Source organism: Nicotiana sylvestris, chromosome 10, assembly GCF_000393655.2.
Source record: "Nicotiana sylvestris chromosome 10, ASM39365v2, whole genome shotgun sequence".
In the NCBI taxonomy this organism is placed as follows: domain Eukaryota; kingdom Viridiplantae; phylum Streptophyta; class Magnoliopsida; order Solanales; family Solanaceae; genus Nicotiana; species Nicotiana sylvestris.
In genome coordinates this window covers 59404585-59417856 of record NC_091066.1, presented here as the reverse complement: position 1 = coordinate 59417856, position 13272 = coordinate 59404585, and the positions used below count along the sequence as shown (strand labels likewise).

General features: G+C 41.2%; 1 protein-coding gene across 1 annotated transcript; it reads left to right on the top strand.

Annotated features, from left to right (window-relative positions):
• Positions 1 to 11892: 11892 nt before the first annotated feature.
• On the top strand, positions 11893 to 12432 carry LOC138879396 (uncharacterized). The gene has a single exon (XM_070159007.1). The coding sequence runs from the start codon at positions 11893 to 11895 to the stop codon at positions 12430 to 12432; it is 540 nt and encodes a 179-aa protein (XP_070015108.1).
• Positions 12433 to 13272: the final 840 nt, after the last annotated feature.

The window sequence follows — 13272 nt, the reverse complement described above, 5'->3', positions numbered from 1 at the left end:
GTGTCCGGTCTTCATCCATTCGCGTTATGGGTTCTACGCGTCCTTCCTTTAGACGACCACATGTCATATCATATTTTACCCTATACAGATAGTCCCCCTAATTTTTGGTGACAGAACTTTCTGTTACCGGGAAGTTGGTAGAAACACTCTTTTAGCGAGAATTTCTATAACTCCCTCTGTAGGCTTCTGGCGGTTGATTTGACGCACACCTCTCTACTTTTAATGCCCGAAAAATGAGTAGCCCCACAATTCCGCACCACTTTTACCGATTAGTAAGGTAATCATGGCCATTAATTTAGCCACCAAAATTTTTACTTATACGCATCATCCTTTTCCCTTACAATTCATAATTTTCCAAGCTTGCACCTTTATTTTTCATCTTTTATCTCTATCTCTCTTCAAACCAAACCTTCTCCTCCTTTCACAATATGGATTTTTCCTCAAAGCATTCTAGTTCTTCAAAGAACAAGAAAAAGACCGAGGATGCTGTCCTCTAACAATGGGCTCCATCATCCCTAGAAGTATTGTTACCACAAAAAGAGTTTGAGGAGAAATTACCTACTGCTAACTCTCATGCATGGGCTGTCAGTAGATACCTTTCTTCCATCCATCTTTCCAGTATTCCTGTTGTAAAGGAAGACTATCGCTGCCCTGAGTTGTATATTACCGCTCTTGATCTATCAGAGCGAGTGACCCTACCCAAAGAGGGTTTTACATATTTTTATATATATCCTTTTACTTTGGTGCATTTTCTTTGAGCGGAGAGCTTGATTCCTTGATTACGGAATTTCACCTCCGTTACCAAGTGTGTTTGGTACAAGTAAGTCCTTCTGTATGGAGGATGGTCGCATGCCTTCAGCGTTTATGCCAGGAGACTGTAGAAGAGCTAACCCTAGATCATATAATGAATCTCTACTCTCCCAAGATCTTCTGCGGGGGAATGATAAACATCTATAAATGTGGCCACCATGCTTTATTGTCTAGCATAGATGATGACAGTGACCGTGGGTGGATGGAACGGTTCACCGCAGTCGCCACCAACAACATCATTCTAACAACAACATCATCCTTTCCGGTCGTTTGGAAGAGCACTCGTAAGATCTTTGTTTAATAGTTTTACTAAATATCCTTCTGTTGTCGTATTGATTTTTTACCCTTCGTATGTTTCAGCAACTCGATGGACCCCATTGGTGGTTAAAGGTTTGGACCGGTGGGTTCAGAAGATTTTGGACGTTATAACACCCGAAACTCGTTTGTGGAATGAACTGGCCCCTAAATATGGGTGGAAGGCCAAAAATCATGGTAATTCAAACTCACATTGTTTCAATTTTTCATGTGAAGAACTTGACTAACCCCCTCTATCTCTTCCTTGAAATCAGGTCTACCTACAAGCTCAGTTGTTGTCCCCGAGGAGGACATTTTGACAGATTCTGCATATGCGGCTAGGCTGCTCTAGGAGGTGCTTACTCAAGCAGGTGTCTTCGAATCTGATTTGACCACAAGTGTTTTATTACGGAGTCCCCGGTCGGAGAACAAGCAACCAAAAAAGGCATTTTTCCGTGGCCAAGGAAAGAATAAGAGGGCAAAGACTATTGCCCCGTGTTATCTTCGAAAGTTGTGATCACTAGCCCTCCTCCCAGGCCGGTCACAGATATAGTGATGAGTGACGATGATGGAGAAGCCAGTGATGATGAGGCTTCTCTACACAAAAAGCCGACGTTTATCATCAACTCAACAGAATGCTCAATTTGTTGGGTTAATTAAACTAACTGAGGACGATACCTAGACACTTTAGGGGAATTTGATTTAGTGAAAAATGCCAATTCTTATTTTCGGTCCCCAATTGTCGTGCCTGGTATCGCAGGGATAAGTACTATGTCCCTACCATCTTTGGTTGGCGAGCAACCATCAACCAACACTGCATTTGATGCAACTGCTTCTTACTCTTCAACTCCATCAGCTTTTTTTCCCTCTTCACCAACACTAGCAATTGCTACACCATTTCCATCTTCTTCCACTCTTCCACCAGCATTTGCTACATCATCTCCACTGGCCGCATCTGATTATAAAGGAGATGTTCCTTCTCCCCAGTCCCCAGTTCATGGGAATTTGGGGCACAATTGTGCTGCTCCTTCTGAAAATCCCCATCTGAGGAGGAATGTTACCATTATGGTCTCTACCAGGTGCAACATGCTTTCCTAGTCGGTGGAGCTTGCTAATTATCTAAGGCCTTTGGCATCAGAGAAGGATTGGTAAAAGGTTCGGACACTCTCGGGAGAGTGTCTGGTGAACAATGCCATAAACAATGCCCCAGCGGTATGTTCCTTTCTTCCTTTGTTATTTGTTATACTTTTTTGTATTCTGAGTTTTATCTTTCTTGTTTTGTAGGCCAACTTTCTTGCTTCTGAGGGCCTCAGAGGTTAATTCGTGATAAAGAAGACCTTTCTTCTATTCGGGACCAACTTTTGGCAGAGCGGAAGCAAAGTATTTTTCGCCTCTCGGAATTGGAAGCAAAAGTTGATGAGGTTGTTGCATTGGAGGCTCGTTTGTATCAAAGTGGGCAAGAGGTGGTAACCCTTAGCTAAGAAATTGGCCCAATAAGGGTTAGATTTGACGAGGCCAAGGCCAAACGGGCTGAAGTCCATGACGTTATTCTTGCTGCAACCGAGCGCGAGGCTACCACTGCTGAAAAGGATATTGACTTAGAAGCAGCCTTAAAATCCAAAATCGAAGAGCTTGCTGCTGCGGGAGAGAAACATGCCTAGTTGGAAGAGAAATACAAGAAAACTGTCGAGCATAATAGGCTCTTTAGTTCAACTATCCATGACCTTGGTGTTAGCCTTAGATCTGTTAGGTCCGCCCAGAAAAGCTTCTCTGATGAGGTAACCCAACTCAAAGAAAAACTCAAACGCCGAGCGACTTTCCTAATTGTTGAAAAAACTTACTCCATGTACATCAGGAGGAGAAAAACCTTGGAAGATGCCAAAACAGGCATCCTTGACTTTGATGCCGCAATTGCTAGGGCCCGAGAGCTTGAGTTGGCTGTTAAAACTGGACTCTCAGTGCAGTATGATGCTTCTGATTCCGAGTTTTTGGGAACTGAAGAGGAATCAGAGGAGGATGATGCTAAATACAAAACTAGGGAAAATGTCGAGCCACTGGCGGGCCTACCTACTTTGTTTAGGGATGAGGACATTTCTCTTTCTCCTAGTTCAGGAATGCTGCAGTTTAGATTTTTTTCCCAGTCTTGTATCTTTGCCATATTTGACACGTTTTTGTAAATAAATACGTATTTTTGCTCAAGTCTTGTTTGAGTATCCATGCAAGTCTTTAACTTTTGCACTTGCTTAAGAATTTTGTATACGTTTTCATTTCGCGCTTTGCTATGCGTAGTCCCGTATGCACTCTCTTTGAAGTACTTTAGTTCCGAGCATTATCCCTTCTACATGATATTTCTATATGTATTTGCAGAAGTTTACTTTTTTACGCCTTTGGGTCCATTTTTCCTCGAAGGCATTTTGATTCCGGGCATAAATTCTTCCAAAATCTCCTACTTTGAAATAGCGAAAAATTAGTTCTCTGATTATTATATCGCTCTATTCTATACTTTTAGGATGCCATTCTTACTCGCGCCAAGTCCATGCTTTCCTCCAGCAGCTCCAAGTTGATTAGCATTGATTCGTTGTCCGATTCTTCATCTGCCTAAAAATATCTCAAGGTGGGTTCCCCTACTTCCACAGGGATCAAAGCATCTGCACCGTACACAAGGAAAAAAGTAGTCTCTCCTGTGCTTGACTTGGCCGTTGTTCGATAGGCCCATAGAACTCCGGGTAATTCATCGGGCCAATTGCCTTTTGCCGCTTCCAACCTTTTATTGAGGTTTTGAATAATCACTTTGCTTGTTGAATTCGCTTGACCGTTTGCACTCGGATGATAAGGTGAAGAGGTGATCCTCTTTATCTCAAATCTTCAAGTAAGTTTGTAATTTTCTCACTGATAAACTGCGGCCCATTGTTGCATGCTATCTCTTTTGATATTCTGAACCTGCAAATTATATTGTCCCATAGGAAGTCGACCACTTCACGTTCTCCAATCTTCTGATAAGGACTTGCTTCCACCCATTTAGAATAATAGTCTGTAAGAATAAAAAGAAATCTTACCTTTCCAGGAGCTGGTGGAAGAGGTCCGATGATTTCCATCCCCCATTTCATGAACAACCATGGTGATAGAACCAAATATAAGGGTTATACCGGTTGATGTACTAGTGGCGCGTAGCGTTGGCACTTATCAAAATTTTGTACGTAGTCACGTCTTGGTCTATGCGGGGCCAATAATATCCTGCCCGAACTAATTTCAGTACCAAAGAATCTATGCCTGAGTGGTTACCGCATATCCTTTCATGGACCTCTATCATAACATAATTAGCTTCTGACGCTCCTAAGCATCGGGCCAACGGGACTTGGAAGGATTTTCTATATAATTGGCCTTTCTTAAAGCTATAATGTGTAGCTTTGGTGCGTAACGCCCGTGATGCTTTAGGGTCTTCGGGAAACTTCCCATGCTCGAGATAGCCGATTATTTCATTTCTCCAGTCCCAGACCAAGCTAGTTGAATTTACCTTATAGTAACCATCTGTATTTAGGACTGAATTCATCAGTTGTACTACCGTCCTGATTCCGTTCCCTTGATTTCTGTTGATGAGCCCAAGTTTTCCAATGCATCTGCTTCCATGTTATCCTCCCTTGGGATATGAGTAATTGACCACTCCCGAATCGTGCCAACACGACTTCGACTTTTACCATGTATTGTTGCATACATTCATCTTTGGTGTTAAATATCTCGTAGACTTGATTTACCACCAACTATGAATCACATTTGATTTCGATGACCTTGGAGTCAAGTCCTCGGGCCAATTCGAGCCCTGCAATCAAAGCTTTGTACTCTGCTTTATTATTAGTTAAAGGGATTGTTCTGATGGCTTGCTTTAAGGTTTCCCCCGAAGGCATGATTAATACTATTCAGATTATGGACCTTTTTACGTTGGAAGTTCCATTTGTAAATAAGGTCCAAACCTCCGATGTCGATTTCGACACTATTATTGCCTCCTTGGTTGCTAGGGGCAATAGTCCCGAACTGAAATCAACCATGAAGTCAGCCAAGACTTGCGGCTTAATTACAGTCCTTGGTTTATATTCTATGTCGAACCCTCTCATTTGGACGACCTATTTGGACAACCTACCCAAGAGCTTGGGTTTATAGAGGATGTTACAGAAAGGAAAAGTAGTCATCATGGCTATCGGGCGGCATTAGAAGAGGGCCTTAGCTTCAGAGCGGTAACTACAAGAGCTAAGGCCAGTTTTTCCAAATGTGGGTAGCGAGTTTCTGCTCCCGTTAAAATTTTGCTAACATAATAAATGGGAGATTGCGTGCCTTCTTCCTCTCTGACTAAAACTGCACTTACCGCAACTTCTATAACCGTGAGGTATACTAGCAATGATTCACCTTACTTTGGTTTCGAGAGTAATGTAGGGCTTGACAAGTATTTCTTCAAGTCCTTCAAGGATTGCTGACACTCCAGTGTCTATTCAAAATTATTTTTCTTTTTGAGTAGTGCGAAGAAGTGATGACATTTTTCCGACGATTAGGAAATGAACCTTCTCAAATATGGTAATCTCCATTTGAGCCTTTGTACTTCGTTTACGTTTGACAATTGATCTGGTATATCCTCTATGGCCTTGATGTTGTCAGGGTTTACCTAAATTCCCATTTGTTAGATCAGGAATCCCAGCTAGAACTAACCCCGAACGCGCACTTCTTGGGGTTAAGTTTCATGTTATGCTTCCTTAGGATGTCGAATGTTTCTTACAAACGATTAAGGTGGTCACCTTCATTCAAAGAGCTAATGATCATATCATCTATATATACTTCCATAGTCTTTCCTATTTGCTTTTCGAACATCTTATTCACGAGTTGTTGATGAGTGGCTCCGTGGGTTTTCAACCCGAAGGGCATCACATTGTAACAATATGTACCGAAATTTGTTATAAACGAAGTTTTTTCCTGATCTTCTAGGTTCATCTTGATTTTATTGTACCTAGAATAAGCATCGAGGAAACTCATTAACTCGTGCCCATCCGTGGCATCAATTATTTGATCGATATTTGGCAATGGGAACGAGTCTTTCGGGCACATCCTTATTAAGATCCTTATAGTCTATGCACGTGCAAAATTTATTATTTTTCTTAGGAACTATTACTACATTAGTGAGATAGTCCGGATATCTTACCTCTAGGATTGAACCGACATTAAGTAAGCGGGTTACCTCTTCTTTAACGAATTTATTCCTGGCTTCAGTAGTGGAGCACTTTTTTTGTCTCACCGGAGGTATGTCGGGATCCAAGATTAACATGTGCACGGCCACCTCCGTCGGGATACCTGTCATATCCTCGTGCGACCATGCAAAATAATCGATGTTAATTTTAAGGAATACAATAAAATTAGACCTGAGCTACGGGTGCAGTCCTGTTCCAAATGAAATTTCTTTTCTATTAATTCTTCGAACAACACAACTTGCTCTAGTTCTTCCGCTGTGGACTTCGTTGCGTCCATCTCTTCTGGAACTTGGAAATACCTTGGCACCTGATATTTTTCCATTTCATCTGTCCCCGGGATAACTTCCTTTAGTTAGGGGGTAGGTGCCGGTTCCAGTAATTGCTATGACACGCTCCCCTTTCCTTTGCTACTGGAGACCGAAATTGCATTCATTTAACTTGCTACTAGTTGATCCCCCTTATCTGCTTGATCCCATCGGGTGTCGAAAATTTCAATAATTGGTGATACGTTGAAGGCACAACTTTCATCTTGTGAAACCATGGCCTTTCCAGGATGATATTGTATCCCATGTCTCCGTCTACAACTTCAAAGAGAGTTGTTTCATTACTCCTTCAACATTTGTGAGCATCAAAATCTCCCCTTGGGTTGTCACACTCACGGGGTTGAATCCAGCGAGGAGCTTTATTGCTGGAATAATGCTTTTGGTGAGTTTAGCTTGTTCCAGTACTCTCCATTTTATGATATTAGCAGAACTTCCTGGATCCACTAGAACACGTTTAATCATAAAATCTAACACATTTAAAGAAATTACCAGTGCATCATTGTGTGGTAGCAGAAATCCGTCTGCATCTTCCTCCGTAAAAGTGATATCGTCGTCCCGGAGCCATTTACTATGAGTTATTGATACTTTTGTCTTCTTTGCTGCCGAAAAGGTGACCCCATTATTCTCATTTCTTCTGAAGATCATATTGATTGTTTGGCGTGGGGGTTCTTCTCCTGGTTTCTAGGGTTCTGTGTTGTCTTTGTTTCGACTATAATTGCTCTTAGCTCGGTCACTTAAGAATTCTCTGAGGTGACCATTCTTCAACAGTGTTGCCATTTCTTCCTCGAGGTGTCGGCAGTCCCTTGTCCGATTTCCATTTGTGCCATGGTATTCACACCATAAGTTGGGATCCCTCTATCAAGGATAAGATCTCATTGGTCTCAATAAACGTGCCTCTTTGATGTTTCTCATGTCTTACACCAATTTCACTATACTGACGTTGAAATTGTATTCCAACAACCCAGGGTAAGAAAGATCCCGTGATCATGTCGTTTCTTTGTCCTGCAGTGATCTGTTATTTCGGTCATGATCGGTCCTTCTGTCAACGGCGAACTTGTTTTTTGTCCAGAAGCCTTTGCCACGACATTCAGTCCGCTCGTAAGGCAGAAATCGTCCCCTCGAAGTTCGCCTGTCTGTGTCATAATCAGCCTCTGACCTTTCTCTATTCTTCTTCCGTCCTTTGGTCGGTAATGGAAAACAAATCTGATCATCTTCGGTCCTTATTTTTGACACATTCCAGTTGTGGACGTTAGCTCAAGTAGTTGCTTGAAACTCAATCATGCTTCCGCTCAATTTTCAGGAAGCGTCTGAACTTCTCGGATTCAATCCTTTGGTGAATGCTTCAGCTACCCATTTATCCGGGATAGCCGGGAGCAACATTCTTTCCTTCTGGAATCAGGTAACGAACTCCATTAATAACTCGAACTCTCCTTGCGCAGTATTAAATATATCAGCCTTTCAAGCCTATACTTTTCTGGCCCCAACATGGGCCTTGATGAAAGAATCTGCGAGCATTGATAAGTGGAGATTTTGACTACTTATTAGCTCCTTTTAGCTTTTGTTTTAGTCCAAAAGCCTTTACTTGTGTTCCCGAAAACTGATGAAATTTGCCTAATTGCAGGAATATTGGAAAATGAGCCCCCAAGATGATATTCAACTCAAGAAAGAGTGATCTAAACTCAAGGACAAAAATAGTCATAAACTCAGAAGTGCGGACCACATATTATCATATGCGGCAGCAGATTGTGAAGAAACTCCCATCAAAGACATGTGCAAAGTGCGGTCCGCACATGACATGTGCGGCCGTAGAAACTAGGCAAGAGAAAATGTATGGAGAACTTACATCTCAAGTTCAACAGAAGTGCGGACCGCACAATTATTGTGCGATTGTAGAAGCATAGCTATGCAGCCGCAATCACATTTGTGTTGTTCGCAGAAGAGCAAAGTGCGGTCGCAGTCACATTTATGCCAGCCGCAGAAAGAAAGAAGTGCGGCCACAAGTTTCCAATCTTGTGAGGCTGAAGCAAATTGCAGACCGCACATGGAATTGTGCGACCGTAGAACCTCCGAAAGGGCATTTTTGTCTGAAAATTCCAACCCTGTATAAATAGAAGAGCTTCACTTTTTAGGTCAAGTTTTGACACCAGCAACTGGTTTTTTCTTTACTCTCTTTAGTAGTTTTTTCTATTTTGAGCTTTTTAATATGGATTTCATCATTTTAATTATCAATATGTTTAATTATTATTTCTTCTTCTATTTCTTCTATCTTAAGCATGAGTACCTAGATTTTCACTAGGGTTGTGACCCAACCCTAGAGTGTAATCTTAATGGGTGTTTGATTTATTACTTGTTTATGGTTGGGTATTTATTATTTATCCTTGTTCGTACTTTTAATTGTAGAATTAATGGTTGCAAATATTAATTCATGCCTTTTTGACTTGGTCTCTACTTGAGAAAGAGAGACTTAGTCTAGGAAACCTTGGTTAATAGGAAATTGGGTAAATCGAGAGATTGATAGTCCCAATTAAAGGGTTGAACCTAGAGAAAGTAAAATCGACTTGAGATTTGTATCAACCGTTTTGTTCAATACCCATTTGGACTTGAGAAAGCCAAATTGGGCAAAATCACTCTCTAACAGAGAGGTATTGAATGGGTACTTAAGCGCTAATAGCTATAATACACACCGACCAATAAAACAAGCTTTAAGGTTTACAATCCATTAGGCAAATACCTATGTGAAGTTCATAGCCCTAGGTCTTTTGTATCATTTGAGAAACAACAACAAAAACAATTTCATAGTTTCAATTCTAGTTTGTAATTTTAGTTTAAATTAGTCCTATAAACAACCCAAGTTTGTGGAAGTGCAATTTGAGATAATTCAAGCTCATACACTATAATATATATACCTAAATCCCATTCATAGCTATTTATGGAAAATCAACCTCGATTCCTTGTTGGATATTACTATTGCATCGACTATTTCATAACCTTGAATAGAGGTGTGACTTGGACGAGATCAATTTTTGGCATTCTTGCCGGGGAGCTAAAAACAAATTTAGCTATATATTGGGTTTTGTCTTTGAATTGTCTTCTTTTCCTTTAGTGTTACAGATTTTTGTGAATTAGTTGTATGTGCAACAATGGCCCTCAACAATGATCAACTCGAAAATATGCCTTTGGGGGATGTGGACGCTGAAGATGACCAAGTTGAAGAGGTTCCTCTTGAACCTCAAGCAAATAGACAAGGCCGACTGCCTCAGGACTACGTCCCAATTCCAACCTCCACTAAGAGCGGCTCCACATCGGGTGTTGCTGAATGAAGGGTATGCAAGTGCCATAGTCCCACCTCGTATTAGGGTGGACAACTTTCAAATCACGAATGTAATGCTCACATTGCTAGAGTAGTAAGGATTCTTTATCGGTTCTCCGAGTCAAAATGCATACAAACACTTGAAGGGGTTTGTGGACACTTGTTGGGAGGGGGTGGCGGTAAATAGACAAACGTCTCCGAGGATGCTTTAAGGTTGAGGTTATTTTCTTTTTCCCTATGGGGGAAAGCCTTGAATTGGTTAGATATATTGCCAAACCATTCCATCCATACATAGGATGAGTTGGAGGAGAATTTTGTTTACAGGTTCTATTCTCCCGAGCATATCACTACTCTTAAAGACGAGATTCTAGCATTCAAACAAGAGCCCAATGAGCCGTTGCATGAAATATGGGAGAGGTATCAAATTATGGTCAAAGAGTCCCCCAATAATGACATGATAGAAGTTATGATTCAACAAACTTTTTATCGGGGGATCAATACTACCAATTAGTGTGTTGTCAATCAACTTGCCAGTGGAAATTTCATGATAACGCCCTATGTAGAAGCTTGTGAGATTTTAGATGAAATTTGCTATAGGCATGGCAAAGTAGGGCAAATGTTCCTCAAGGTGATTCGAATGTGATTTACCTATATAAAGAATTGCTTAATCATGGGTAACCCATTACCGAGTTGACCACCACAATGAATCAACTAGCCAAGGCTCAACTTCAATGAGTGCAAAGTCCTAAGCAAGTCAATGCCATGGAGGGAGTTAGTATGATGGTGAACAAAAGAAGGCCCAAGGGCCCATAATTGCAAAACCATGTGGAGAATTATGTGCAAGAAGATAATGGATTTGATCAAGATGAATCTTACAATGATCACAAGGAGGAAGTGAAATATGTGAACATCTTATAAGGGCAAGTAAACAACTATTAAGGCCCAAATCAACAACAATGGCATCCTCAAGGTAATCATGGTAATTGGAATTCTAATAACTAAGGAAATTGGAGTGGTGGCAACAATTAAGGGAACTGTAATAATTACAACAATCAAGGAAATTGAAGTGGTGGAAATAACAAAGGCAATTGGAGTGGAAACAACCAAGTATATTGGGGAGGTAATAATCAAGGGGGATGGAACATTAATCAAGGCAACTGGGGGTCGGTTTTTCAAAGGCCCCCTATGTATCAATAACCGAGCAACTGGCTCCTTATCCTTCCCATGGTACAAGTTCTTCCAACAATGAGATGGGCTAAATTGAGAATATGTTTAAACAAATGACAGAGAAGAATGCCCACTCCGAAGCCCAACTAGCCTGACACAGCACTTCAATTCGCAACTTGGAAGTTCAAATGGGGCAAAATCGCAAGCTCTAAACACTCGTCCTAAGGGGACACTACCAAGTGATAGGGTGCTGAACCCAAAGGGTGGGAACAACATGGGACATGCCATGACCATTACTACAAGGAGTTAAAAAGGTGGGGATGCACCCACCTCTAGTCAAAGGAATCTTATGGATGATAAGCAAGTGGTTCAAGAAGATGAGACCCCGAACAATGTGGTGCAAGCAAATGATAAAGTGCTGATTGATATTGATAACAATGTGGAAGAGACTCAAGAGGAAGTGAACCCGTCTAGGGATCACATTGTTGACATACCGGAACCGGTAGTGCAAAAGGCTAAGGCACCAATGCCTTGGCCTCATCCTCCATATCCTCAAAAGCTTTCCAAGAAAAATGGCGAGAATCAATTCAAAAAGTTCATTGACATGGTGAAGTGTCTATAAATCAATGTACCGATCATTGAAAATTTGGAGCAAATTCCCGGTTATGCAATGTTTATGAAGGATTTAGTGACAAAGAAGCGGTCGATGAATTGTCACACTATAAAAATGACTCATTAAGTGAGTGAAATTGTGCATTCAATGGCTCCCAAATTGGAATATCCCGGTGATTTGACAATCCCTTGTACTATTGGAAGTGCCGAGTTTGCTAAAGCTCTTTGTGATCTTGGGGCAAGTATCAATTTGATGCCCTATTCGGTTTTAAAGACTTTGGGAATTGGGCAACCAAGACCCACATCTATGAGATTACAAATGGCTGATCATACCATGAAGAGACCATTAGGGGTGATTGAGGATGTATGTGTCTATGTTGATAAATTCATTCTTCCGACGGATTTTGTCATTCTTGATTGTGAGGTTGACTATGAGGTACCGATTATACTTGGGAGACCTTTCCTTGCTACGGGGAAGGATCGAGTTGATGTTGAAACCATTGAACTTACCTTCCAGATTGGTGATGAAAAAGTGGTTTTCCATGTGTGTAAGTCTATGAAACAACCCAATGGCAATGAGGTGTGCTCTTTCGTGGACTTGGTGACCGATGTGATTGTGGATGAAACAAGTGATGTGATAAATTTTGATGATACATTGGAGGCCGTCTTGCTCAACTTTGATGATTAAGAGATGGAGGGATTCGTGGAATGTGTGAAATCTTTGCAAGGAATGGGGTCGTACACTTGTGAGCCCACAAATTGTCCTTGTATCTTGAAAATAGGAAAACTCCTCCTACAAAACCTTCAATTAAAGAGCTTCATATCTTGGAGTTGAATCCATTTCCTCTACATCTTCGGTATGAATTTCTTGGCCCTTCTTCTGCTCTACCGGTTATTCTTTCCTCTTGTTTGACAAACGTGCAGGTAGACTCTATATTGGCGGTGCTATAAAAGAGGAAGAAGGCTATTGGATGGACGTTGGCAGATATTTTGGGAAATAATCCCCGCATTTTGCATGCACAATATAAACTTGGAGGAAGGTGCCAAACCATCTATTGAACGTCAAAGGAGATTCAATGAAGCCATGAAAGAGGTTGTCAAAAGGAGATCATCAAGTGGTTGGATGCCGGGGTTGTCTACCCCATTTCCGATAGTTCGTGGACTTCTCCGGTTGAATATGTCCCAAAGAAAGGGGCATGACTATGGTCACCAATGATAACAATGAGTTGATTCCTACAAGAACGATGACCGGGTAGAGAGTGTGTATGAACTATCGTAAGCTCAACAAAATCACAAGGAGTGACCATTTTCTACTTCCCTTCCTAGATCAAATGCTTGATAGATTGGCCGTCCGTATTTTATATTGTTTCCTTGATGGGTATTCCTTCTACAACTTAATTCTTATTGCTTTCGAGGAAAAAGAGAAACTACTTTTACATGTCCTTATGGTATTTTGCCTTCAAGAAGATGCCATTTCAGTTATACAATGCACTGGCAACATTTCAAAGGTGTATGATGACGATCTTCA